Source organism: Muscardinus avellanarius (genome assembly GCF_963383645.1).
Source record: "Muscardinus avellanarius genome assembly, chromosome: 17".
Classification (NCBI taxonomy): domain Eukaryota; kingdom Metazoa; phylum Chordata; class Mammalia; order Rodentia; family Gliridae; genus Muscardinus; species Muscardinus avellanarius.
Window position 1 is genome coordinate 50,270,813 of NC_137803.1, and position 25,152 is coordinate 50,295,964.

Below are 25,152 nucleotides of genomic sequence, written 5' to 3' on the forward strand. Positions count from 1 at the left end.
ACTTATAGTAAGTGGTAAATTACTATGATTAATAATTTTATATAAACAAATATCTAAAATATTTTAAAAGATACCTTGGCAAAAATTATATACTCTATTCTGAACATTTAATCACTCCGAGTGAAAGCATTCATGTATACACAAACAGTGTACCGCCATTTTTACTGGCACTGGTTTCCACAAATAAATACTGGGCTGTTATAAATGGTTTGGGGTTTTATTTTCATGTGCTTTCAAAGGTAGTGTTTTCAGGAAAGAGAAAACTGAACCATAAGTGAGCAGTGTACCAGGAAAATCCATCAAATTGATAACCAGCTTCATATTCAGAATGACCCCTTTCATGTTTTGCCTAATTGGATAAATAAAAAAGGATCTTCATGACTAAAGGTGTCGTTATTATGCAATCTGTGTAGATATTCTGTAATATACTAACTGAAGCTATTCTTTTTAGAAACATAGTTTGGTTCTTTGCAATTTATACCTTACTTGGACAAACATTATCTCACTGGAAATGAAGGAACGCCTCACATCATCTGAGTGACTTAGGATCTGATCTCACTTTTCAATTATAGTTTTACTATGTAAGTGCTAATGGGAAAACGAGTGATTCTCTTGACACACTATAAATTTTAATCTATGCAGACCCCTTCTTATGCACAAATTTTCAAGATGTCCAACATCCCTGAATTTTTGGATACCACAATGGCAATATACTTTCTCCATGAAATAGAGAAAAGTCAAGAGTAGACACCAAGAAGTACTTGGAGCCGTAGCTGATGAGCATTTGGTAAGGGTACTCAGTAGGGCACTTACTAGCCATTTGACTGGGTTCTTTGCTCCAGCTGGACAACCCATATGAGTCAGTCTTTGCCTTAACAGAATTAAAAATGATAATTTGCCACAGATCTTAAGAGTTTCTTTCATGTATTAAACAAATGAATGTCAAAATCAAGAACACTAAGGCCAGCCATTTTACAATGGCAAAAGATCATTATAGTAATACCCCCTCCCCAATCTTTGTAACAGCTTTTGCTATATTAGCAAACCGTATTTATCACTTTACTGCACAATGAACCCACAGGGGGTGCTAATTGTTCATTAATTAAATTTTAGCCTTTCAACACTTTTGTATTCTCCAGTGGCCTTGTCTGCAGTGAAGTATACAGTGTGGCCTTTTTAAACTGCCAAAAATTCAAGTTGGCTTTACAGCTGCCATGGATATGATACAGGAGAAATTCAGCTCCAATAAACACATTGTAGGGCAGTTATACTTCCTTGTGATCCAAAAGTTTCCAATCTTGGACCAAAGTCTTCATGTTGGAAAGATGCTCCGCAAAGTATAGTTTAATGTGGAAAACACATACTGTTGCTCCAGACGATCTGAAATAAAATTCGACTCTCTGTTAGAAGAGCCAGTTGAACTGGGTGTGGTGGCGCATGCTGGTAATCCCAGTACTTGGAGGACTGCGATAGGAAGATCCTGGGTACGAGTCCAGCCTCTGCTTAGTGAGGCCTTCTGCAACTTAATGAGACCCTGTTTCAAAATAAAGAATAAAAAGAGTCGTTGGATTATGGCAGGTCTTTAAAAAGCGATTCACAGGGGATAAACTTTCTGAGATGCATCATTCCCTAATGAAGCCATTCCGAACTTGGTGTTCTCAGTGGAAGAATCCTCTATCCCTTAGGTTTCCCCAGTGAAGAGGTTAATTTCAAAATCACTAATGATGTACGTGGTGGTTGCGAAATTTACTGGGTAATTTTCAAAAGATGGAGCTGTTTCTTTAAAGCTCAACAGGTATATTTCACACCAGTGCAAGAGATTTCGAAGTAAAACAGAATTTGCTTTCAGGTATTTCTAAGTAAGCAAAATAGCGAGTCATAGGGTGGTGCTGGCATTATGGTTCCAACCCTTTGAATGCAGGCCATTCTGTAGTGGGGTTTAACTCTTCCAATGGATTAATCACAGCTGCCAGTGTGCACAGCTGTTAAGAAATGAGAGGCTGCATTTTGATTTTCAAGCTACCTACAAGCAGCATTGAGAAAATAATTTTGGTGTTTTTGTTTATTTCTTAATTTTAAACAAAAACACCCTTTAAGTCACTTAAAAATCATTAGAATGCCAACATGAAAGAAGCAACAGCCCCACTGTGGTTGATTTTGAGACTTTTGCGCTCTTGTCGCCTTTGTCACTAGTAACAGAAGGAACACTGGCTTTCGTATCGTAGGAATAACTTAATAAAATTTTATATCTTGAAGGTTCTGAAAGCTCTTACACACGTTGTATTTGATTCTTATGGTACCACCTATGAAGCAAGCTGAGATGTTTCTGATATGATAGACTATGAAGTAAAAATTAAAATATAAAGGAACAAATTCTAGGACTCAGTATCAGACCTGCGTGTGTACACACTTGGTGCTTAATAAATGTCAAATAAATGAGTGAACTAAATAAGCAAGGAATAACTGCTTCAGAAGTTCTTTGTGGTTCAGCGTCATATAGAAACACACAAATGCATAGGAACTAATAAATGCCTTCTAGCTTACAATAGTAAAGAAAAACAACAACAACAAAGACCACAGACCCGGGAGATCTACTCTGGTGATGTCTGTCATTATTAAAGGAAAGATAAACATGCTAAACGGCACAGAACACTCTCAGTCGCAGCGCTGTAAACAGATGTGCGATACATGATTGCTTCTTAGTGAACTCCAAGAGGTTGGTGCCGATCATTAGCTTTACATATATATTCATATATGTATATATGTTTAAGTGAGTCAAAAGCAAAGCAGTTTTCACCCAGCCCCCTATAATCGGACACCACTTTTCCTTCTGCCTGGCGTTGGAAATACAATGTCCCCGTTTCTCTGAGACGGTGACTGCTTTTTCCTCTGATTGGAGAGGGGGAGTTAAGTGTGAACTGCTTAAGAATGCACTGTTTTCTGTTTAATTTGGCTGAGGAAGATGGAATTCATTGAGCTCCGTCTGTTCAAATGAACTTTAAGCAACAGCAAGCAAAACATTTGTCCTTCTCTCTGCGTGCGCAGTGCAAATGTGTCTGGGAAGGACTGTGGCATGGATGCTAAGACCAGGCTTGCCTAGGCGGAGCCCAAGAGGTGCCGGTGCCTCGTCTGGTGTCTTGAAACATCTGAAGTGTTACAGCGTTGTGGGGAAAAGTGAGCCTCTGGTTTACTAGGGACTATTAAAAGAAAAAAAAAAATAGCCTCTGAGTTCTGATATCTGGAATTCAACTTAACACTGCGTTAAAAAAAGGCACACCACCAATTTCCACTCCCCAAGCTGCTATCATGAATGGGTGACCACCCATTTCCCCGCAGCCTAACTGCTAATGCATTTAATTGGGCCTTCCAGATCAATTTGGAATGTTCCACAATTTAGCAGCATCTGTGAGTTATAAATAATTTTGAAGTTCCTCTTCTGAACACCCTGTAAAGAGTATTCATTTTCAAGTAGTGAAGTAACTTATATGGTATAAGAGCAAATTTAATAGGGAGCAACTGACTTGAAAACAAACAAAAAGAAGAATGAGCCGGGCGTGATGGCGCGCGCTTGTAATCCCCGTGCTTGGGAGGCAGAGACAGGAGGATCGCGCAGGTTCGAAGCCAGCCATGCTGGCATAAGAGACCCTGTTTCAAAAGTATAAAATAGGTCTGGAAGTGTAGCCCGGAGGTAGAAGGGCTTCCAGGAACCCAGTGCCACCAAAAAAAAAAAAAAAAAAAAAAAGTTACATACAAAGAAGTTGTGTTTTTTGAAAACTTTTGACATTTCTTTTGAGAAAAAGGAAGAAACTTTATGTAAGAATGCATAATGGTTTATTTAGAATGACCAGATCCCTTAACTATTATTATTAGTATTATTTTTTGTGGGCCTGGGGATGGAACCCAGGGGCATTAGCCTCTGAGCTATACCCCCTGCCCTTTTTTATTTTTATTTATTTTGAAACAGGGCCTCACTAAGTAGCCGAGGCTGTCCACAAACCGCAATACTCCGGTCTCAGCCTCCCAAATGCTGGGATTACAAGTGTGAGCCACCATGGCCCAGCTTCACTTAGCTATTTAAATCATTTCTGCAAAAAGTGAATTGTATAATTTGGTTAGAAAGTTCTAAAATATGATGATGCAGAATTATTACTCTGATGGCATCGAATTAACGCAACAAATACCTTTGTCACCTGCATCTATTAAATGTACATTTAAAAATATTTTCTTCTGAGCAGTGCCTGACCTTTCTTAGCACTCGTGCACCCCCACTTTCCTCAATTCCTCAGCTTCTGAGAAGGTCGCTCCGGTAGCCAAAGAATGAAAAAGTACTGTGAACTCTGTTCAGCAAGGAAGTTAGAACCGCTCCCGTAGCTGACTCACAGAAATAAAGGATCAACTCGGGAAAGGAGGGGAAACCTGGAAATGTGTTTTGGTTTTATATTTTAAACAATTGTTTGACGCTTTAAAAATAATCTATAAAATTAACTTATTATGATGTTAAATAATGCCATGATTGTATTGCTCATGTTTTAAGGGAAAGAAACGTAATTTCAAAATTATATACTTGGCTTCAGAATTACATAGAAACATACTTTTTCCCAGGTTACCTGTCTATAAAGACCCAAGATTATATCCTATGTATGATAATTTAATACTTGGAACATAGTCAGCAAGGATTTATGGTCCATTAATTTTTAGATATCACCAACTATTTATATTTTATTTGCTTGCTGGCTGTATATACAACTGTGACTGCTTAAGGCACTGTAGATTTCCATTGGGCCAATCTTTTAAACCAGTATTCCAGGGGTTTCATTAAATGAAAGAAAGCATTCAAATGAGTTTATACTATACACACAGAAGCTTGCACATGGCAACAGAAATGCATGAGACACATATAAATCTTTTTTGTTTACATACGCAGCTTTTCTTCCAGTGATGATAAGGTGCCCTAGAAACACTCACTAATCTTTGTAACACCCCAGAGGGTAAGTAGTGAGAATTATTATCTTCATATTGCAGGTGAAATACCTAGGTAGGGGCAGATTAAATGACTTCGCCAGGTCACTCTCGTGAAGTCACTTATGAAGCTAGAAATCAAACTCCAGACTCCTGACTTTTACTTTTCATTCTTAGTCATGGTGCTCTTGCAAACAGACAAACCAGGCCTGTTGGTATCTTGGCTTTTTTCCTTTCTTGAAAAGTAACCATGGATGTAAATTCTGTCCCTGTTACGGACACCGTGCTACGTGGCACATGCACACATGTGATGCTGAGTCCCTGGTGAGCAGTTAGGAGAGTTCTCTGCCAGGTAGCGAAAGGGTATCAGCAAGATGTCTTCTCCTGGCCCTGGCCCTGTGAAGAACTAGAAGTACTTGAGGAAATTTAGATAATTTCTTGTGATTATATGTATTCCATTACGGCAGATTCTCCTTAATCATTTCAGGTCATCCATACTGTTGGAACCAATGGAGAAAGACTTGGTCCCTGCCTTCAGGAAGCATGCACCTTGTATTAACTGAGACCTGGTTCATGGTTCCAAATAAGCATGAAAATAATTTACAACCCTTCTACACATATCCTCTTCCTCCTTTTTTGATCCCATTATTTTTACATCAGCTGTTTCAATTAGACTTGAAAGCTAACGAGTGGCCAGGACCCTCAGCATTTCCCTTCCGTGAGGGCAGGCTATACCCTGAGACTGCCAGGCCCCGTCTGATGACTGGGTGGCCCTTGCCAAGTGTACTTGTCAGGATAAGACCGTGTCCAGTCTTCACGCACTCCTCCCCGGCCAGTGCGTGAGGGGCTGAGGCTCTGATCACAAAGGTACTCTGTGCTCGGATGCCTTTTTTTCTGCAGTACAGCTCCGAGCATGACTTCACTTTTCTCTTAGTGAGCTTTTTCCCTCATAAATAAGACTGAACAGGTGTTGCTCTGCTGCTAACTGAGCTTCCAGCTGTCCTCCTCCGACACAGACCCGGCAGAATCTGTTGTTCCGTCCTCTTAGGCAGACTGGAGAGCCATCGAGCCTGAGATGGAGGTCTTCCTTGCAGGATACAGCCGTTTTGATGCCAGAAGATGGTCGGGAAAGCCTGGCTAGCTAACAAAGACCGGCCTTCAGCGGCTGGGTGTAGTTCCACTTCTGCATCCCCTTTGGCAGGAGCACAGAGGCTGCCGCAGTGTGGCCAGCCAGCAAAATTAGGAAATAAGGACCTCTTTTATTTACTCAGGCTGCTGAATCATGGGCATTCCTGTCTGCTTGGAGAAAAGTCAGGCGGCTCTCCTTCCCACGGAAAGTCTCAGGAGTGTTGGAGACTTTCATCTCCGAGTGTTCACACACTTGTTTTAATGTGCTTTATGGAAATGGTGAAACTCAGCAAGTACAGTCGCTGTAGAAAAACATCTGCACTAACTATGCACACACATTTGCATCTTTAAATAGACTTTTAGGCGGAGAAGGAGCTGGTTTCCAGCAAAGACTTTTTTTTTCTTTTTTTTTTTTTTTTTTTACCCCCGGCTGTAAAGAGCTATATCTTTACGAAAGTCAGCGAGTGCGCAGTGAATGATTCTAAAATTAAAATTTAACATGGACATGTTAAGTACTTCACATTGAAATGCAGGAAACTTGCCATAACATAGAAAGACAGTCCCCCTAAGTAGCACTTAGTGAGTGCCGAAGGGGAAAAAGTTCAAGTTGATTCAGAAACTGGAGTCGAAAGAATCCTCCATAGTTCTTCCATGTGTAAAATAGAAATTGAAATTGTTTAATTCTGTATTAGCTATTCAAGCATGACTTGCATTGTGATTGCCAGAAGACTCAAGTTAATGGGAATGGGAAACTTTTAAGGACTTAGGTAGATATGAAGGATGGATGGCAAGCCTGAGACCACCCGCCACCTGGGCAAGCCTTTTGAGGGCCTGAGCCCCTTAGATCATGGGCCAACCTGCTGGGAGTTGTGTCACTGCATTTCTTGTGCATCCCTGGAATAGGTTCATTTGTAGTACTGGCAAATGAGGTTTTTACAATTTAAATTTTAAAGCAGAAATCAGCCTTTCAGGGAACTTCACTTATTTTCTAAAAATAACATTTGTTGCTTAAACATTTTATTTCTGCTCCATCCACCCCATCTCTTGCCTCCAGCCTTACGAATTCTGTAGCCTACTTCTGTGGACTTCCCTTACAAAGACAGGCAATGGGGGCAAGAGACAAGAAAGAACACATTTCCAGTGCTCTTGAATCCCAGTTAAAAACTCAGTATTCTAGCATTCAGTTCACTTGACGTCACTGAAATTTATGAGCTCAAGAGAATAGTTATGTAATAGGCATAGTCAGGCATGGACCGCAGACAAGAACCTGATTTAAACATGGTGTCAGGCATTGCACACTTTTTATAATGATCAATCACTCTAATTTTTGATGCATTTGTATAATAATATATTGTGCCTGAAAATAGTCTATAATTTAAAAATAATTTCACATGCTAAATTTTAAGATCAATAGTTATTTCCTCCTGGTCTAGATAAATAAACCCTGATTCACTGTTTTCCCCAAATGTACAAATGAGACGATGTGCTTGGAAATATTTTTAAGTGAAACAGAAGGATTCAAGCAGGAGAGATGAGCATGAAATGTGGTCGTTTTTTTTTTTGCTAGAAGGCCAGACAGATTTAATAAATACTAATTTTTTTAGTTAAGAGAAATACTAGAAACTTTGGTATGATTCAGGGATACCAGATTGAGGTGATTTAACACCTTTACAAGGAAAAACTAGGTAACAATTGGGGGTTTTAGTTTTTTGGAATTGTTTTCCTGCATGTTGGAGGGTGAGGTGAGTTTTTCCACATATGTTCCTGATGTATTCACTTTAAATATAAATCACACAATTATCGAACCTTTGCTTAGGCTGAAGGCATGTTGGGTTATGCAGTCATATAAACGAGGATGCAAAATCATGCGGTTTTTCAACTTGTATGGCGGGGCTTTGTTGTGATGGGCAGAGATCCAGAAACGGTGTTTGGTTGTTTTCTCAGGGTGAGAGGGTTGCCATCTGGCATTGATAGTGAGATGGTCTTGTCATCAGTTTCTAGATGCAGGAAAGGAATGATCCTCATCTGTTTCCTGTGGATAAGGAAGAGGCTGACAATCTAGTCAAATCTTGTTACCTTAAAGAAAGCAGACATGGAATTCGTTTCATAATGCTGGCCAGTTTCTGCTTTTATGTTCAGCATTTAGTTTACGAGTGAACTTGAGCACTGAAGAATTTTAAGACTTTCTCGATCCTCTTCTCATTGACTGTTATTGGAATATTCTAGTAATATTCTAACGGAACCCGTTACTTTAACGGCAACACGATTCCCCACTAGCTCCACTCTTGTCTTTTCTGGATTTATGAAAATCTTCCTCTTTTGGAGCCTGAAGGCTTTTAAAATTTTTTTCTGATTCTGAACGATAGATCATTTTGGAAAGGAAAAAAGGGTTCACAACCTGTTTTGAAAAGTCTTCTTTTCCACTTGGATGTTAAAAAGACAAAGGAAACAAGAAAGCACATTTGCTAAAAAACATAGTTAAAAAAACACCCAATATGAATATAAGGTGGGGCTCCTCTACGGATAGCTGGTGAAGCCCATGTATCTGGCTCCTGGTCTTGTTTGTCTTCTCTTTGTTGCTCATAACTCTTTCAGCATTTACCATAATCATTTATCACTTTTCCTGTTTCCAGTTTTTCACCAGTTGCTTTGTCTCTGCTCACCTCAAAGTACAGGTCCTGTTTAGCTAAGGAAGTTCAGGCCGCTGAAGCTTTCTGCAAAAGGAAGAAATGGCGAGCCACCTCTTGAACTTTCCAAACAAAATACACTATTAAAATCTGGCCCTGGCGAAACTCTCATTTTTTTCTTGATCCCGACTGATCCTAGCTCCGTGTAATATCGAGCAGTACCCTTCTAACATTTAATAATCCATTTTCTGGCCTATGGTATTCGGATCTTCCAGTTATTGAAGAAATCCTGGTTGTCTTTCATTACACAAGACATAATTATTATTGTGTTTTCTGTCTTCTTTCGTGTGCTTACTTTTTAATATTTTTTTGCTGAAAGCAATAAGGTCTGTATCAATAAGAACCCCATAAAAGACTTTGGTCTTCAGAATTGCCTTTTTATAGAAAAACAAGCAAAATGCAGAGGGAATATTTTATTAAATATTAGACATCTGGGCTGACTGCATTAATTTTAAATCATTCCTGTAATATTTCCTCTTTTCATTTGGTGCTTCGGATGCTCACATAATATGCAAATCATTCTAGAATGAATACAAAAGAAACATTAAATATATTAAAATCTGCATTTTAATAAAAGTGTCAATGTGTAATATATACCTCGCTTCTAAGGAAGAATGATAAAAAAAAGTAATAAAAGGGTAATTTAGACATAGAACTACTTAACATCTTTTTATATTTTACAGCCCAGTCACAAGTAAATGTAGAATGAAAGCTTTGGGCTCCGATTTGAAAACGGCTCCTTCAAATACTCTCTCTTCTGCTTGTCTATTGACTTATTTTCCTGAAAGCTTCAAGATGGTCCAAGTGTGCATGCTTTTGGAAAGGCACAGTCGACTTGCTCTTAAACTCCCTACAGATGCAGTGAACTGTCCCGTTGCTTCTCGTTACAGATGGCGTGGATGTTGAGGATGACCCCACCTGCTCTTGGCCAGCCTCCTCGCCTTCCAGCAAGGACCAGACTTCCCCCAGCCATGGAGAAGGTTGCGATTTTGGAGAGGAAGAAGGCGGGCCTGGACTGCCGTACCCGTGCCAGTTCTGTGACAAGTCCTTTAGCCGCCTCAGCTACCTAAAGCACCACGAGCAGAGTCACAGCGACAAACTCCCTTTCAAATGCACCTACTGCAGCCGGCTGTTCAAACACAAGCGAAGCCGAGACCGCCACATAAAGCTCCACACCGGGGACAAAAAATACCACTGCAGCGAATGTGACGCGGCCTTCTCCAGGAGCGACCACCTGAAGATCCACTTGAAGACCCACACGTCCAACAAGCCATATAAGTGTGCCATTTGCCGCCGCGGGTTCCTGTCCTCTAGTTCCCTGCACGGACACATGCAGGTTCACGAGCGGAACAAGGACGGTTCCCAGCCCGGGTCCAGGATGGAGGACTGGAAGATGAAGGACACTCAGAAGTGCAGTCAGTGCGAGGAAGGCTTCGACTTCCCGGAAGACCTCCAGAAGCACATTGCGGAGTGCCACCCCGAGTGTTCCCCCAACGAGGACCGGGCCGCCCTCCAGTGCGTCTACTGTCACGAGCTCTTTGTCGAGGAGACCTCGCTCCTGAACCACATGGAGCAGGTGCACAGCGGGGAGAAGAAGAACTCGTGCAGCATTTGCTCCGAGACTTTCCACACCGTCGAGGAGCTCTACAGCCACATGGACAGCCACCAGCAGCCCGAGTCCTGCAATCACAGCAACAGCCCTTCGCTGGTCACGGTGGGCTACACGTCTGTGTCCAGCACCACTCCCGATTCCAACCTCTCGGTGGACAGCTCGACCCTGGTGGAGGCTGCACCGCCGATCCCAAAGAGCCGAGGCAGGAAGAGGGCTGCGCAGCAGACCGCTGACATGACCGGCCCCTCCAGCAAGCAGGCGAAAGTTACCTACAGCTGTATTTACTGCAACAAGCAGTTATTTTCGAGTCTTGCGGTTCTGCAGATTCACCTGAAAACTATGCACTTAGATAAGCCAGAACAGGCCCATATCTGTCAGTATTGCTTGGAGGTCTTGCCCTCACTCTATAACCTAAATGAACATCTTAAGCAAGTGCATGAAGCGCAGGACCCTGGCCTGATTGTTTCTGCCATGCCTGCGATAGTTTACCAGTGCAACTTCTGTTCGGAAGTTGTCAACGACCTCAACACCCTCCAGGAGCACATCCGATGTTCTCACGGGTTTGCAAACCCTGCAGCTAAGGACAGTAATGCATTCTTTTGTCCCCATTGCTACATGGGGTTTCTCACTGACTCTTCCCTCGAAGAGCACATAAGACAGGTTCATTGTGACCTCAGTGGTTCCCGATTTGGGTCTCCTGTGCTTGGGACTCCGAAAGAACCAGTAGTAGAAGTCTATTCCTGTTCCTATTGTACGAATTCGCCAATATTTAACAGTGTTCTTAAATTGAACAAGCATATCAAAGAGAATCATAAAAACATTCCCTTGGCCCTGAATTACATTCACAACGGGAAGAAATCCCGGGCCTTGAGCCCCCTATCTCCAGTGGCCATAGAGCAAACATCTCTTAAGATGATGCAGACAGTAGGGGGCGCACCTGCGCGTCCGGCTGGAGAATATATCTGCAATCAGTGTGGTGCTAAGTACACGTCCCTAGACAGCTTTCAGACTCACCTAAAAACTCATCTCGACACTGTGCTGCCAAAATTGACCTGTCCTCAGTGCAACAAGGAATTCCCTAACCAAGAGTCCTTGCTGAAGCATGTAACCATTCACTTTATGATCACCTCGACGTATTATATCTGTGAGAGTTGCGACAAGCAGTTCACGTCGGTGGATGACCTGCAGAAACACCTGCTGGACATGCACACCTTTGTCTTCTTCCGCTGCACCCTCTGCCAAGAAGTTTTTGACTCCAAAGTCTCCATCCAGCTGCACTTGGCTGTGAAGCACAGCAATGAAAAGAAAGTCTATCGGTGCACATCTTGCAACTGGGACTTCCGCAATGAGACTGACCTGCAGCTCCACGTGAAACATAACCACCTGGAAAACCAGGGCAAGGTGCACAAGTGCATCTTCTGCGGCGAGTCCTTCGGCACCGAGGTGGAGCTCCAGTGCCACATCACCACTCACAGTAAGAAGTACAACTGCAAGTTCTGCAGCAAAGCCTTCCACGCCATCATTCTGCTAGAGAAGCATCTGCGGGAAAAGCATTGTGTGTTTGAAACCAAGACCCCCAACTGTGGCACAAACGGGGCCTCCGAGCAGGTGCAGAAAGAGGAAGTGGAGCTGCAGACCTTGTTGACCAACAGCCAGGAGTCCCACAACAGTCACGATGGGAGCGAAGAAGACGTGGACAGCTCTGAGCCGATGTACGGGTGCGACATCTGCGGGGCCGCTTACACCATGGAAACCCTGCTGCAGAATCACCAGCTCCGGGACCACAACATCAGACCTGGGGAAAGCGCCATCGTGAAGAAGAAAGCCGAGCTCATTAAGGGGAATTACAAGTGCAACGTGTGCTCTCGAACCTTCTTCTCTGAGAACGGCCTCCGTGAACACATGCAGACCCACCTAGGCCCCGTCAAACACTATATGTGCCCCATCTGCGGAGAGCGGTTTCCTTCCCTCTTAACTCTGACCGAACACAAGGTCACACACAGTAAGAGCCTGGATACTGGAAACTGCCGGATTTGCAAGATGCCCCTGCAAAGCGAGGAGGAGTTCTTGGAGCATTGCCAAATGCACCCTGACTTGAGAAATTCCCTCACGGGGTTTCGCTGTGTGGTGTGCATGCAGACTGTGACCTCCACCTTGGAACTCAAAATCCATGGGACATTCCACATGCAAAAGACAGGGAACGGGTCCGCCGTCCAGACCACCGGGCGCGGCCAGCACGTCCAGAAACTGTACAAGTGCGCATCCTGCCTCAAAGAATTCCGGTCCAAGCAAGATCTGGTGAAACTTGACATCAATGGCTTGCCATATGGTCTGTGTGCTGGCTGCGTGAATCTCAGCAAGAGCAGTAGCCCGGGCATCAGCCTCCCGCCCAGCACGAACAGACCGGGCTTGGGCCAGAGTGAGAGTCTGAGTGCCATGGAGAGCAAAGGCAAGGCGGGGGGACCGAAGACGCGCTGTTCCAGCTGCAACGTGAAGTTCGAGTCTGAAAGCGAGCTCCAGAATCACATCCAGACCGTGCACCGAGAGCTCGTGCCAGACGGTAACGGTGCACAGCTGAAAACGCCCCAAGTGTCGCCCATGCCCAGAATCAGTCCCTCCCAGTCGGACGAGGTAACTTGCCTTCCTCGCGTTTGCTGTTTAAACCTCGCAACAAACTCTCCCCGCTTTACGTCTGCCCTGTCCGCAGCATTATTTATTGCCCTGTACCAACAGAGGCTTGGTTTGAAATGCAGTGGGTCTCTGTCCCCCAGAGCCATTAGCTAGCAATTACTTGCTTCTTGGTAAGCAGCATTTGGGCTCGACTGGTGCAAAATAGGACTATTTCCAGTCTCCCTAGGATATTGTCTTCTCTATGACTGAAGAGACCAGTGCTCGTGCCAACACCACTGAGATCTGGAATCTCAGTATAGCTTCACCGCGAGTTGAAATCCCCAGCCATGACTTGTGTGTATGGCAGAGAGATAATGATACAAAAGTAAGATAGTTTGAGCCAACATGCTGGCTTCGAGTAAATTAAAAGGAATATATGTATTGGTAGATAACAAATTGGGTAAGGGTGGCTTTTTAATACTGCGTTGTCAACACTCACTGTTTTTCTTTGTCTTGTGGGTAACGAGGAAAATACTTTCTCACAACAGGACTTTTTAAAAGCCCCTACTACTTTTATTAAACACCACAGACTCATTATCTGTTTAAAGGCACCAACCCAGAGTCTTCACTCTCTGGGTTTCAAAATTCATGTTGTTCCCGCCCTCCGCTTCAGAGTGCGGTAGTTTCACATTCTTTGCTGTGATGAGTACTGGAAGCAAGTTCATTTACAGTGAAATAGTTTTATAAGTCATCATGCCTAGAAGCTGAGCAGAAGATGGCTCCTTTCAATATAATTTCTTTCTGCCTCATCATCTGCTTGCTAATAGCCCGCTCCACTTCCCTACCTGCCCCTATCTGGAGATCCATCCAAATGAAAACCCCAGGGAGATCCTTGTCCCTTCAGTTTGGGGTGACTGCATTTCCTTATCTTGACTCTGCACTCGCACCCTCTTGGAGGGCTCCCTGCATCTCTCCGCAGATAGGCATCAGGCAGCTGTGGGGGAGAGCAGAAAAGGAGGCACACAGCCCATCCTCGCCCAAGGAGGCGTCTGCAGCACAGCAGACTCCCCAACTTTGAAGTTCTCTCCCTTCTCCCCTGCCCAAGTAAATCTGCACCTTTCTGTCATTTAAACAAATGAAATTCTTTCAAACTGATGAAGGCAGCTGGGAGAACATAGTTTTAATAATGGCTCGTGGCTCATGTGTTGGATCAAATATAGTAGTTTCTTATGAAACAAATCGTGGTAGTTATAATCATACGAAAATAATTTTTAACAGACTTTTTATTTCAAAAGAAGTTAAGCCTACGGAAAAATTAAATGAAGAGCACAATGAACATGTATGTATTTGTGTATCCATATTCTAGATTATGAAAAAGGAACATTCCTTTGCATAGCCTCCCCCACCTCTGTCTCTGGCTCACACACACTTTTATTTTTACCAGTGTGCATGAGAGCAAGTTGCAGATATTGTGACATTTTCTTAGAATAATGAAATTTCTTGTCCATAATAATATAATTAGCCAAGGCAGTTATCTGAGTTAGCAGTAGCAATCGGATAGATCCAGAACATTATCCGTGAGCTCCATGGTCACGTTTGCCCATTTGCCTCCCAAATGTCTTGTTTCTAAGTGTTGTGAAATAAGGATTCTTAAAACGCTTTTGCAGAAAGTTACTCTTCTCGTTTTTGTAGGAGTTTGAATATTAATTTTTTTTTTTTTTTTTTTTTTTGGTGGTGGTGGTACTGGGGTTCCTGAAAGCCCTTCTGCCTCTGGGCTACACTCCCAGACCTATTTTTACATTTTTATTTGGAAACAGGGTCTCCTAAAGCAGCGCGCACGGCTGGCTTCGAACCTGTGCGATCCTCCTGTCTCTGCCTCACAAGCGCGGGGATTACAAGCGTGCGCCACCACGTCCGGCTGAATATTAATTTAAAGAGTGTGTAGTGGTGTGTAAATGACTGTGTGTGCACACGCACACATGCATGTGTATATGTGTGACTGTGGTGTTCCATTTAAAAATCAAGAACAATTGGCCTCTCATATTTGTTAGATCGGTTAAGAAAAGGCATATGCCTATTCTTTTTCTGGCCTGTCCATGGTTTATTTTTTCTAACAATTATAAATTGGTATATGTTATAATACCATAGAGTATTTCAGTAACAAAGGAGGACATAAGAATAGTATGCCCATATCAATTTGGTTTGAGTTACATGATGAGGAGAATTTATCCTTAAGGCACAGCCAATTAATTATACCTAAAATTTTAATGATAACACGAAAGGTTATCTGTCTCTTACACTTACATAAAACCGTGTTTAAACTATTTTTAAAAATACTTGTTTAAGTTTTCCACTAGTGTTTTCCAGTACTTAGCTACTAAAGATAAAAAATGACTTTTTATGCAGAAGGGTACCTTGCTCTGAAACCTGATTAATACTAGCTTACAGCAATGTCCTTAATCAAACAAATATTAGGATTCAGTTTAAATGTCTTCTTTGTTAGTTGAGCAGAGTAATGCACACCTGTAGGTCCAGTATCTGGGAGGCTGAGACAAAGAAGATCACAAGTTCAAGGCTAGAGTGTGGTAACTTAGTGAGATCCTGTTTTAAAAATAAAAATAATAAATAAATAAATAAATAAAAGGGATGGGTTGTAGGTGGTGTAAAATCCCCCTGGGCTCAATCTCCAGTGCTACAAAGAATGAATAAATAAATAAATATTTCCTTTGTGCCTTAAAGTTCAGTAATTTGTTCAATATTTTCATCTTTCATTATTATCACTGTTAAACTCATTAAGCTATCTAGGTCATAAAATTTTATGTGATACTTCCTAAAGTTAAAATTGTACCATATTATTTGGACTGCCATATAAAATTATTTAACATCCATAGAGTTTTAGAGTAGGAAGCCTATAAGTATGATGTGTTAGAAAAAGCTATATAAAAGCTGTATAATACATAGTCATTTGCTCATATTCTTGATTAGTCAAGTTAAACATCTTTGATTTCTTATTATGAGTATGTGATTTTTTGCCAGATTAGGTAAAAGAGAAGTTACTATGTAAGTCTGTATCACAAGTCAGGTATATCATTTGGGAATAAATTTTGTCGCAAAATGAAATGTGACTGCATGCCTATTGACTTAGATGTCTTAGGTAAGACTTGAAGAATTAGCAGTATAGGTGAAATTGTCATCTCTTCTGGCTGAGGATTGAGGCTTCAGAAGAGAAAAGACGACCACAGTAGACAGTAAAACCCGCACACACGGACGCTGTCAAGAGCAAGATTAGACTTTTCTGGATTATGACTTATGATCATATAAAGATATTGATAGACACTCACATGCACCTTTCAACAACTAAAAAGGAAACATTTGATTGATATTAGATTCCCTAATTAAAAGGGATTTAAATTTAGATATAATTGTAGGAAGGAATAAGTACTATATAAAATCATACAATTCAAAAAAATCTATGAAAGACAAGACACGTGGCACTCGAAGAACGCTCATTGTATGTAGGTGGCTGTCATGTCCTGGAGATACTTGGGATCAAAGGCAGAAGATGTGAATTTGGATTCCATTTCTTTGGCTTAATGCTTTCTGAATTTGTGAAAGAATATTTTCTTTGTGTAAAACTTCTATGTGTATTAATGTAAATCTGGCAAGGAGACTGTTCTGAATCAAATATTTTGGGGCCAGATCCATTCTCCTTGACTCCTCAAAGATTGGCTGTGATATCAATTTCACATAGCCTGAAATGTCCATAAGTGGAGGAAAATTGGCCATCTAGCTTTTTCTGCATGCAAAGCACCTTGCACTGTTCTTGACGTTTATAGTGTGTTGAATAAATGTTAGTTTTTCTGGATTCGCCCGCAGTGGTCTGGCTGTCGGGTCAGGTGCTGTTCCATCTGGACCTCAAGATGCTGCCTCCTGACTTCGTGGCTGGTAGCCATTCCCTTTGTGTGGTTGATTTTGGAAGCGTGTGTCCTCTGCCTCCATTTTTCCAGGACCCTTCATAGTCAGGTGTCTCCGGTGGACTGTTTGCCTACATTTCAACTCCACCAGTCCATTGCAACTGCTCTTGCAAGAGTTATAATTGTCTGCCAGTTGTGAGATTTGCATACAGTACCACCGATGCAAAACTAGAAGGGGCAGTGGAGGCCATCTGATCCTGCTACCTATCTGGCAGGCAAAGAAGGAAGGCCAGCCAATTGAGATTGTCTGAGCTCACACAGCTAGAAAGAGGTAGACAAGAAGCGAGAGTGCAGATCTCCAGCTCCAGGTTCAAGGCTCTGTCATGACCCCGCAGGCACTTTTCCCTGGTGACCTCTAAGCCCCATACGTTTCACAGAATGTCTTGTCTTGGTATCACTCTGTTCTTTCTTCTCCCATTCATTTCTTCAGCTCACTACAAAAGATTTTCTGCTTCCTTAACTTTACTGAAACTGACTTCTCTAAGCTTTCTACTGGCCAAATTGACCAACATACTGTACTTTAATGGAGATTGCAACTCAGTGAAGCTAACTGAAAAAAAAAAAAAAAAAAAAAACAGTAGCAATTGCTATTTTGAACTTATACCTTCCCCTGAGCTTCAGATTCCTATGCATGGCTATCTGATGGACTCTTCATATATTCCAAAAGTGAACTTATATTTTTTAAAACCTGTTTTTCCCCCCTTGTATTTTCTGTTTCACTTATTTCTTTTATTTACTTTTATTTTTTAATTTTTATTTTTTTGGTGGTACTAGGGTTCCTGGAAGCCCTTCTACCTCCGGGCTACACTCCCAGACCTATTTTACACTTTTTTTATTTTTGGAAACAGGGTCTCTTAAGCCAGCGAGGCTGGCTTCGAACCTGCGCAATCCTCCTGTCTCTGCCTCCCAAGCACGGGGATTACAAGCGGCGCCACAACGCCCGACACCTGTTTCACTTACTTACTAGTTAGCTTTGTTGTCACTCCAACAAGAACAACTTAGAGGAGGAACGGTTTATTTGGCTCATGGTTTCAGAAATTCAGTCCATGGTTGGCTGGCTCCAAGGCAGGAACATCGTGGTGGTAGGCCGGGTAGAGGACGGCTACTCAGGGCAGCTGAAAACAGGGAGAGAAGGGGGGGGGGGAGAAGAGAGAGGAAAAAGAGAGAGAAAACAACAAAAACAGGGACAGATATAGTTCCCAAGGCCACACTCCATTACCTCCTCCAGCTACACCCTACCTGCCTACAGTTACCACCCAATGAATCTAGAGCCCTGATTCAGTTGTTTCACCTCTGAATATTTCTGCAATGAAACACATGTGCTTTTCTGGAGGACATTCCAGATTCAAACCCGGGCACCCCGGGTCCCTGAGATTCTGTCTCTTCTTTTCCACATCATGTCCCCTCCATGTTGCTTAGATGCATCTGTTGGGTCAAACCTGCTTTCCACCACCTCACAACATTTTAAGTTCAATTTCAAATCATCTTTTGCTGAACTACTGAAGCAGCCACAAAATCCATCCCTCTGACATTAGTCTTATAATGTTCAAACCCATCTGGGCATAGTTGCCAGAATAAGCTATCTAAAACACAAATCTAAATAGCATGTACCTTCCTATTTGAACCATCTAAAGTACTCTGAACTTCCATCCCCATAGGGCAATATAATATTTTATTGTGAAAAACAAGACTTTTCAGACTTGGACCCCTGAATTCGTTTTCCTTTCCTAACCTTTACATTATTCTATGATTGGGAGCACTTTAACCCATATATTATGACAAGTTGCCTCTGTGCCTTTCTAAGGCCCTCCCATCCTTTTACTTCTCCTATTTTTCTGCCACCAAAACTCTGTCTTCTTGAATAGCTTCCCTCTGCCTTCGGCTGTCCAGCCTACCCTTCCTTGGAGATTAGCCACCCTGCAAGGCCTCCTGTGAGCCCAACTTCCTCCACAAACATCTCCCTACCTGTCGAATGTCCTCTGTAAATGAGATGTATCAACACAGGACGCTCCTGGCTCAGTGACTGTAACCTTTCCAGGTGTGTTTGCTATAGTTTTGCTGTTTATATTTGTACTACATTAGGGTTCAAAGCAGTGGCTCATGGTCCTTTCAGGCATGGTCCTTTCAGTTTCGTTCCAGGCATGGTGCGCATGAGCCAGGCCCTCTTCATCTCAGGGTTTTCTGCTCAAGGGAAGTGCGGTTGCTTCAGGACTGCCAGGGATTGGTTTCCAGAATGGAGAGAGCCTTCCTGTCTCCCTTTCCCCATGACACTGGGCAGCTCTTGCTGATGTCCTCTCTGGCTCCAGGGCTTCCCTGTCCCAGCTCTCTTCCTCCACTGCCTTTTACTGCTTTGCACATGTATCTATGACAAAACGGGCAAGAATTCGAGGCTCATTTTTGGTCCTATTTTTCTTCTCTGGCTACCATTCCAATGGACAGCTCATGTACTTGTGGCCACAACCATCTCTATGTAAACAATCCCCAAATTTCTATTTCCTGTCTAGATCTCCTCTCGGCTTCAGTGACTGTGTTCTTTGCACAGATTGACTTATCAATTTGTATCTTTTAGGTATGTGTACACACTGAACTCTTGATCTTCGATTCTGAAGCCTGTTCTAGACTTGTATGATTTTAGTTAGTGGAAACACCCTCTACCTAATTACTTAAGCAGGAAACCTGGAAGACATCTCAATCCCTTCCTTTCTCTCATTCTCCCCATCCAGCCCATTGGTAAGTATTGTGGGTTCCACTTATGACAAGTATCTTCCCACATCTCATCCACTTCCTTCCACCTACCGAGCCACCATCTTGTTCTAGGCTGCAAGCATTTCTTCCCTGGCTACTGCAATCACCTCCTGATAGATTCCTTTCCTGCTTCTGTCTACCCACCCTTCATGCTGAAGTTGGAAGTATAGAAATAGTCATTAAATGATGTAACTTACTCCTTATTCCTTGGTGGCTTTCCATTTTCTCAAATAAATCCCGCCTCTCACCAGCTTGGGAGGCCAGGCACAGCCTGCTGAGCTGTGCCATTCTCTCCTCCTCTGGGGGCTCCTCTGCTGTGCTTGGCTTCCTGAGCAGGGCTCAGTCTCTCTTCTTGCACGCCGCCTCCTCTTCTGGGCTGCATTTCCCAGCCAGCTCCTAAGACCCACTGCCTCTTTTTAACGTGTCAGGTTGACCTAAAACCCAAATCATGTTGGTTTCATTAGCATGGTCTTTTAAAATTGTCAGTATTGGTTTCTTTTTTCTCCTCCCCAACTTTCCACTTCTGAATACTCATCAATTTATTGTTTTTGTTAAATTTTGTTTTTGTTTTGATACAGGCTCTCGTTAGGTTGCTCATCTAAAAAGAAAGTTTACTGAGTAACTGAGGCTGGTCTCGAACCTGCAATCCTGTTTCAGCTTCCCAAGTACTGGGATTACAGGTGTGTGCCACCACGCTCAGATCAGTAAACATCAGGAAACAGTCTAATGAATAAACATCATATATGTACTTCAAAGTAATAAAAAGTGTTAATTGTTTTGTGTGGTACTGTGGATGGAACACTTCTACCTCCGGGCTACACTCCCAGACCTATTTTATAGTTTTATTTGGAAACAGGATCTCTTAAGCCAGCGAGGTTGGCTTCGAACCTGTGTGATCCCCCTGTCTTTGCCTCCCAAGCACGGGGATTACAAGTGTGTGCCACCACGCCCGGCACTTTTTATTTTGAAAGAGTGTTTTGCCAAGCTACCACACTGGCCTTTATCCTGCAATTCTCCTGTCTCAGCCTCCAGGCCTCATTAAGTAGCTGAGGCTGGCCTTGAACATATAATCCTCCTGTCTCAGCCTCCCAACTACTGGGATTATAAGCATGCACCACCACACTCAGCGAGTTCCAGTAATTTAACAGTCTTAATTTGAGAACCTTGCCATAAGGTTGTGTGTGTGTGTGTGTGTGTGTGTGTGTGTGCACATGAGTGTGTTATTTACTGGAAATTGAAACCAGCAGTGTTCTACCTCTGAGCTGCACTCTCAAACCTATTTTATGTTTTATTCTAAAACAGGATCCCACTAAACTGTTGATGGCCTCAGTAAATTGATGAGGCTGGCCTTGAACCTGCGGTCCTCCAGTGTCAGCCTGCCAAGTGCTGGTGTGCACTACCACACCTACTTGCTCAAAGGCTTTTTACAGCCTAAACAGCCAATTCCCCTTGTGTCTACCTTTCCCCTTCACCTTTTACATTGCAGGTTTCTAAAGGTTTTGTTCTTAATCTCCCTTTCTCTTTCTCAGTCCCATTTTGCTATGGCCCAATCACTGTCACATAGACATTTTCAACCTCTTAGTCTTCATCTTCCTCTTTGACATTACTGGGTGTATGTTCTGCTAGCCATTTGACAAAATTGAACTGTAATTTTTATTTTGGACAGTGTACCATTTTCCTCCTGGTCAATCTTGTTTGGAACTTTCTTTTCATTTCCTGTACGGTCTTTCTTTTCCTAACCCTCTAGGTCCTTTATTTGCCCGTCCCATAGATTCTTATTTTGTAATTCTCCTCTCTCTGCTTTTCCAACCTCTTATCTCCAGGCAATACCTTGGCTAGTCTCCACACTCTTCCTATCTTAAAGTCCTATCTCAACAAATTTCAAAGTGCAGGATTACATGAGTCACATTCCCTGACTATAGTATAACTGAATTAAAAATGAAAAATATATTTTATAAAGCTCATTATTTTTGAATTTATAAATAGGCATGGAGCCGGGTGTGGTGGCGCATGCTTGTAATCCCAGCATTTGGGAGGCTGAATTCTGAGGATCGCGGTTTGTGGACAGCCTCAGCTACTTTGTGAGGCCCTTCGCAACCCAGTGAGACCCTGTTTCAAAAATAAAAAGACTAGGCCGGGCGTGGTGGCGCACACTTGTAATTCCCGCGCTTGGGAGGCAGAGACAGGAGGATCGCGCTGGTTCGAAGTCAGCCTCACTGGCTTAAGAGACCCTGTTTCCAAATAAAAATTATAAAAATCAATCTGGGAGTGTAGCCCGGAGGTAGAAGGGCTTCCAGGAACCCCAAGTACCACCAATATAAATAAATAAATAAATAAATAAATAAATAAATAAATAAATCTAAAAGATAGGGCTGGGTGTGCCACTCAGAGGTACAGTGACCCTGGGTTCCATCCCCAGACCCACCAAAAAAAAAAAAAAAAAAAAAAAAAAAAAAACAGGCATAGAACAAAAGCTTAAAATTACAAATTAAAGTCTGGAGTGGTGGTGTTAGAGGCCAGCCTCAGCAATTTAGTGAGACATGAGGGTGTAGCTCAGAGGTAGATTGCCCCTGAGTTCAATCCCCAGTGCTGAAGAAAAAAATAAAAATGTGTGAGCTACAACGAAATAGTACTTAGAGGGAAAATTATTAGAAAGTAAAAACACTGAAAGTTATTAGAAAATAAAGTATATTGTCAGTGAATTAAAGATAGAACTCGAGATATAAGGAACAAAACAACAAAATAAACCCATAAATAGTTGGAGAGAAGAAAATAATAAAACAGCAAAATATATTGGAATAAGAAGCAAAAAAGCAACAATGCAGCCAACAAAGGAAAAACTTCCCTTTTGGAGAAAGACCAATGGAATTTACAAACCTCTGATGATGTTAATTAATACAAATATCATGAATACGTAACAATTAATAATGAAAAGGTGAGCTTTAGCTCTATTTGCAGAAGTTCAAAAGATAACAAGGGCAGTGGGAGTTACTAAACATATCAAACTGACTATATTAAAAAACAATGCAAGGACTTTTTCTTTGTGAGAATAAAGAGCAACTGGAACTCTCTGTAATTCTAATTTTATACAACTGCTTAAAAAACTATTGGACGGGATTTAAGTTAAACACCGTCCTCTTTTATGCCCATCAACTCTATTCCTAAATTTATATGTAAGAGAAACATGTCCTCTGTTTTCCACAGTCATGAGTAAAAACATTCTTAGAAGTTTTATGTGTATAAACTTCCAACTAGAATCGACAAAAATGTCCATCAAAATAGAATGAATATGTATTTATTATAATATGTACAACTTATAGAAGAGTCCAAATTCAGCCCATGCATTGTAGTAGAATACTACACAGCAAAAAAGAAGAACCACTGCTCTACCACAGACTGGATGATTCACATGCATAATGCTGAGTAAGGGAATCATGTATTTTAAGTTCCATGGCCACATTTATATAAACTTTAAGAGTGTGCAATGGAACCGATGATGATTGAGATCAGAAGAGTCACAGAGAGTCTTCTAGGTGCTGGAATTGTTCCAACCCTGCTCCATGTGGTGGTTACACCAGTGCATACATATGTCAGACTTCACCAAGCAATGCACTCAAGAGTGATCACTGCACTTTACTCTCTGTCTGCTATTTCTCAATTAAAGTTTCACTAGAACTACTAATAAATGCACAGGATAAAAAAGAACAAGAGAATACTATACATAACTTTATGTTACTAGCTAGAAAATTTCAACTATATGGAAACAATCTTAGCATAATATCAAAACTGGCAGAAAAAATAATAAAAGGGGGAGGAATGGCGAAGTAAAATGATTCCATAAACACTAAAGAGTTTAATAAATTCTTGAAAATCTTCCCACAAAGAAAATACCAGACCCAGATGGCTTTCAAAGTGAGTTATTCTTAAGCATACACATAATTCCAAAGCTTTGCCAGAAAATACAAAAAGAGTGCACTCCAATTCATTTAATAAATGTGGTGTAATCTTGATATCAAAACCAGACAAAGAGAGTAAAAGAGAAAAACCTAGGCCAATTTTTACTCATGATTTTACATGTTAAAATTTAAGTAAAATACTAATAAATCTCCATGCATAGAAATAAGAGTATATTTCATGTTAAAAATTGCATATCACAAGAATACAAGATGGGTTCAATCTCAGACAATCTATTAAATTTAATTTATCACATTAACAGGTTAAAGAAGATATATGTTTATCTTAAGAGTGTAGAAAAAATAAATTCAGGATTCTTTCATGCTTCAAAACACACTAAAATAGGAAAAGCAGGAATTTCTTTACACTAATAAAGTTTATTTACAGTGTTCTGCAAGCATTTTTTTTTTTTTTTTTTTTTTTGGTGGTACTGGGGGTGGAACCCAGAGGCTTTCTACCTCCGGGCTATACTCCCAGACCTATCCTATTTTATATTTTTTATTTGGAAACAGGGTCCCACTAAGTTGCTGAGAGCCTCACTAAGTAGCTGAGGCTGGCTTGGAACCTGCGCGATCCTCCTGTCTCAGCCTCCCAAGTGCGGGGATTACAAGCGTGCGCCACCACGCCCGGCCTAAGCATTTTAATTAGCAGAGAAATTTTAATGTAATTAATATTTTGTAAGTAAAGTCACTAATCAGGCTTGATGGGTAAATTAACTAACAATGTCAGATAAAATAAAATTGAATTTAAATATTAAAAAGATAGCATAAAATTGAAAAGAAACAAACTGTCTTATGTCAAGCTTATATTTCTATGTAAAACAACACCCAAAAACTCTCAAGAGAACTTTAACAAAGTTACTAGATACTCAATCATTTCATTTAAGCCAATTAGTTATTTATTGATAAGCAAACAAAACAAAAATTCCAGAAATTCCACGTTTTAATTTGCCAGGCCTAGTAGCACCTGTCTGTTATCCCAGTACTTGGGAGGAAGCAGGAATATCACAGGTTTAAGATCAGCCTCAGCGATTCAGCAAGACTCTGAGTAGCCTAGTGAGAACCTGTTTCAAAATAAAAACTAAAACAGGGTTGGAGGTATAAATCAGAAGTCGTATCTCCTGGGTTCAATCCCAGTACTGAAAACCAAACTGAACAACAACAACAAAAACCTCATTTATATTAGGCACAAAAATTTAAGTATATAGAAAGAAACCACATAAAATGAATAAGAAATGTGGAGAAAATGAAAAAAATTATTGAAGATATTTTAAGAGACCTAAAGAAATGATCTATATAACTTGTTCTTGGATAGAAAGATTCAGTACTCTAAAGTTGTCAATTATCTTTAAATTGATGCATAAATTCGATGCTATTCCAATAAAAAATTCAACAGGTTTTATATGTTTGCATGTTTATTTTTGGAACTTGACAAGCAGATTCCAAAATGTATATGAAAGAATGAAAGGTCAAGAATAGCAGAG

At 41.4% G+C, this 25,152-nt stretch overlaps 1 protein-coding gene across 1 annotated transcript in view; it reads left to right on the forward strand.

Annotated features, from left to right (window-relative positions):
• The window catches only part of ZNF521 (zinc finger protein 521), a gene marked incomplete at both ends in the record, with an annotated part of 268,258 nt that overhangs the window by 115,911 nt on the left and 127,195 nt on the right, over nucleotides 1–25,152 (forward strand). The window contains one exon of the mRNA XM_080714711.1: nucleotides 9,665–13,017. Coding sequence (XP_080570837.1) covers nucleotides 9,665–13,017 — 3,353 coding nt within the window. The remainder of the gene's footprint in view (nucleotides 1–9,664; nucleotides 13,018–25,152) is intronic.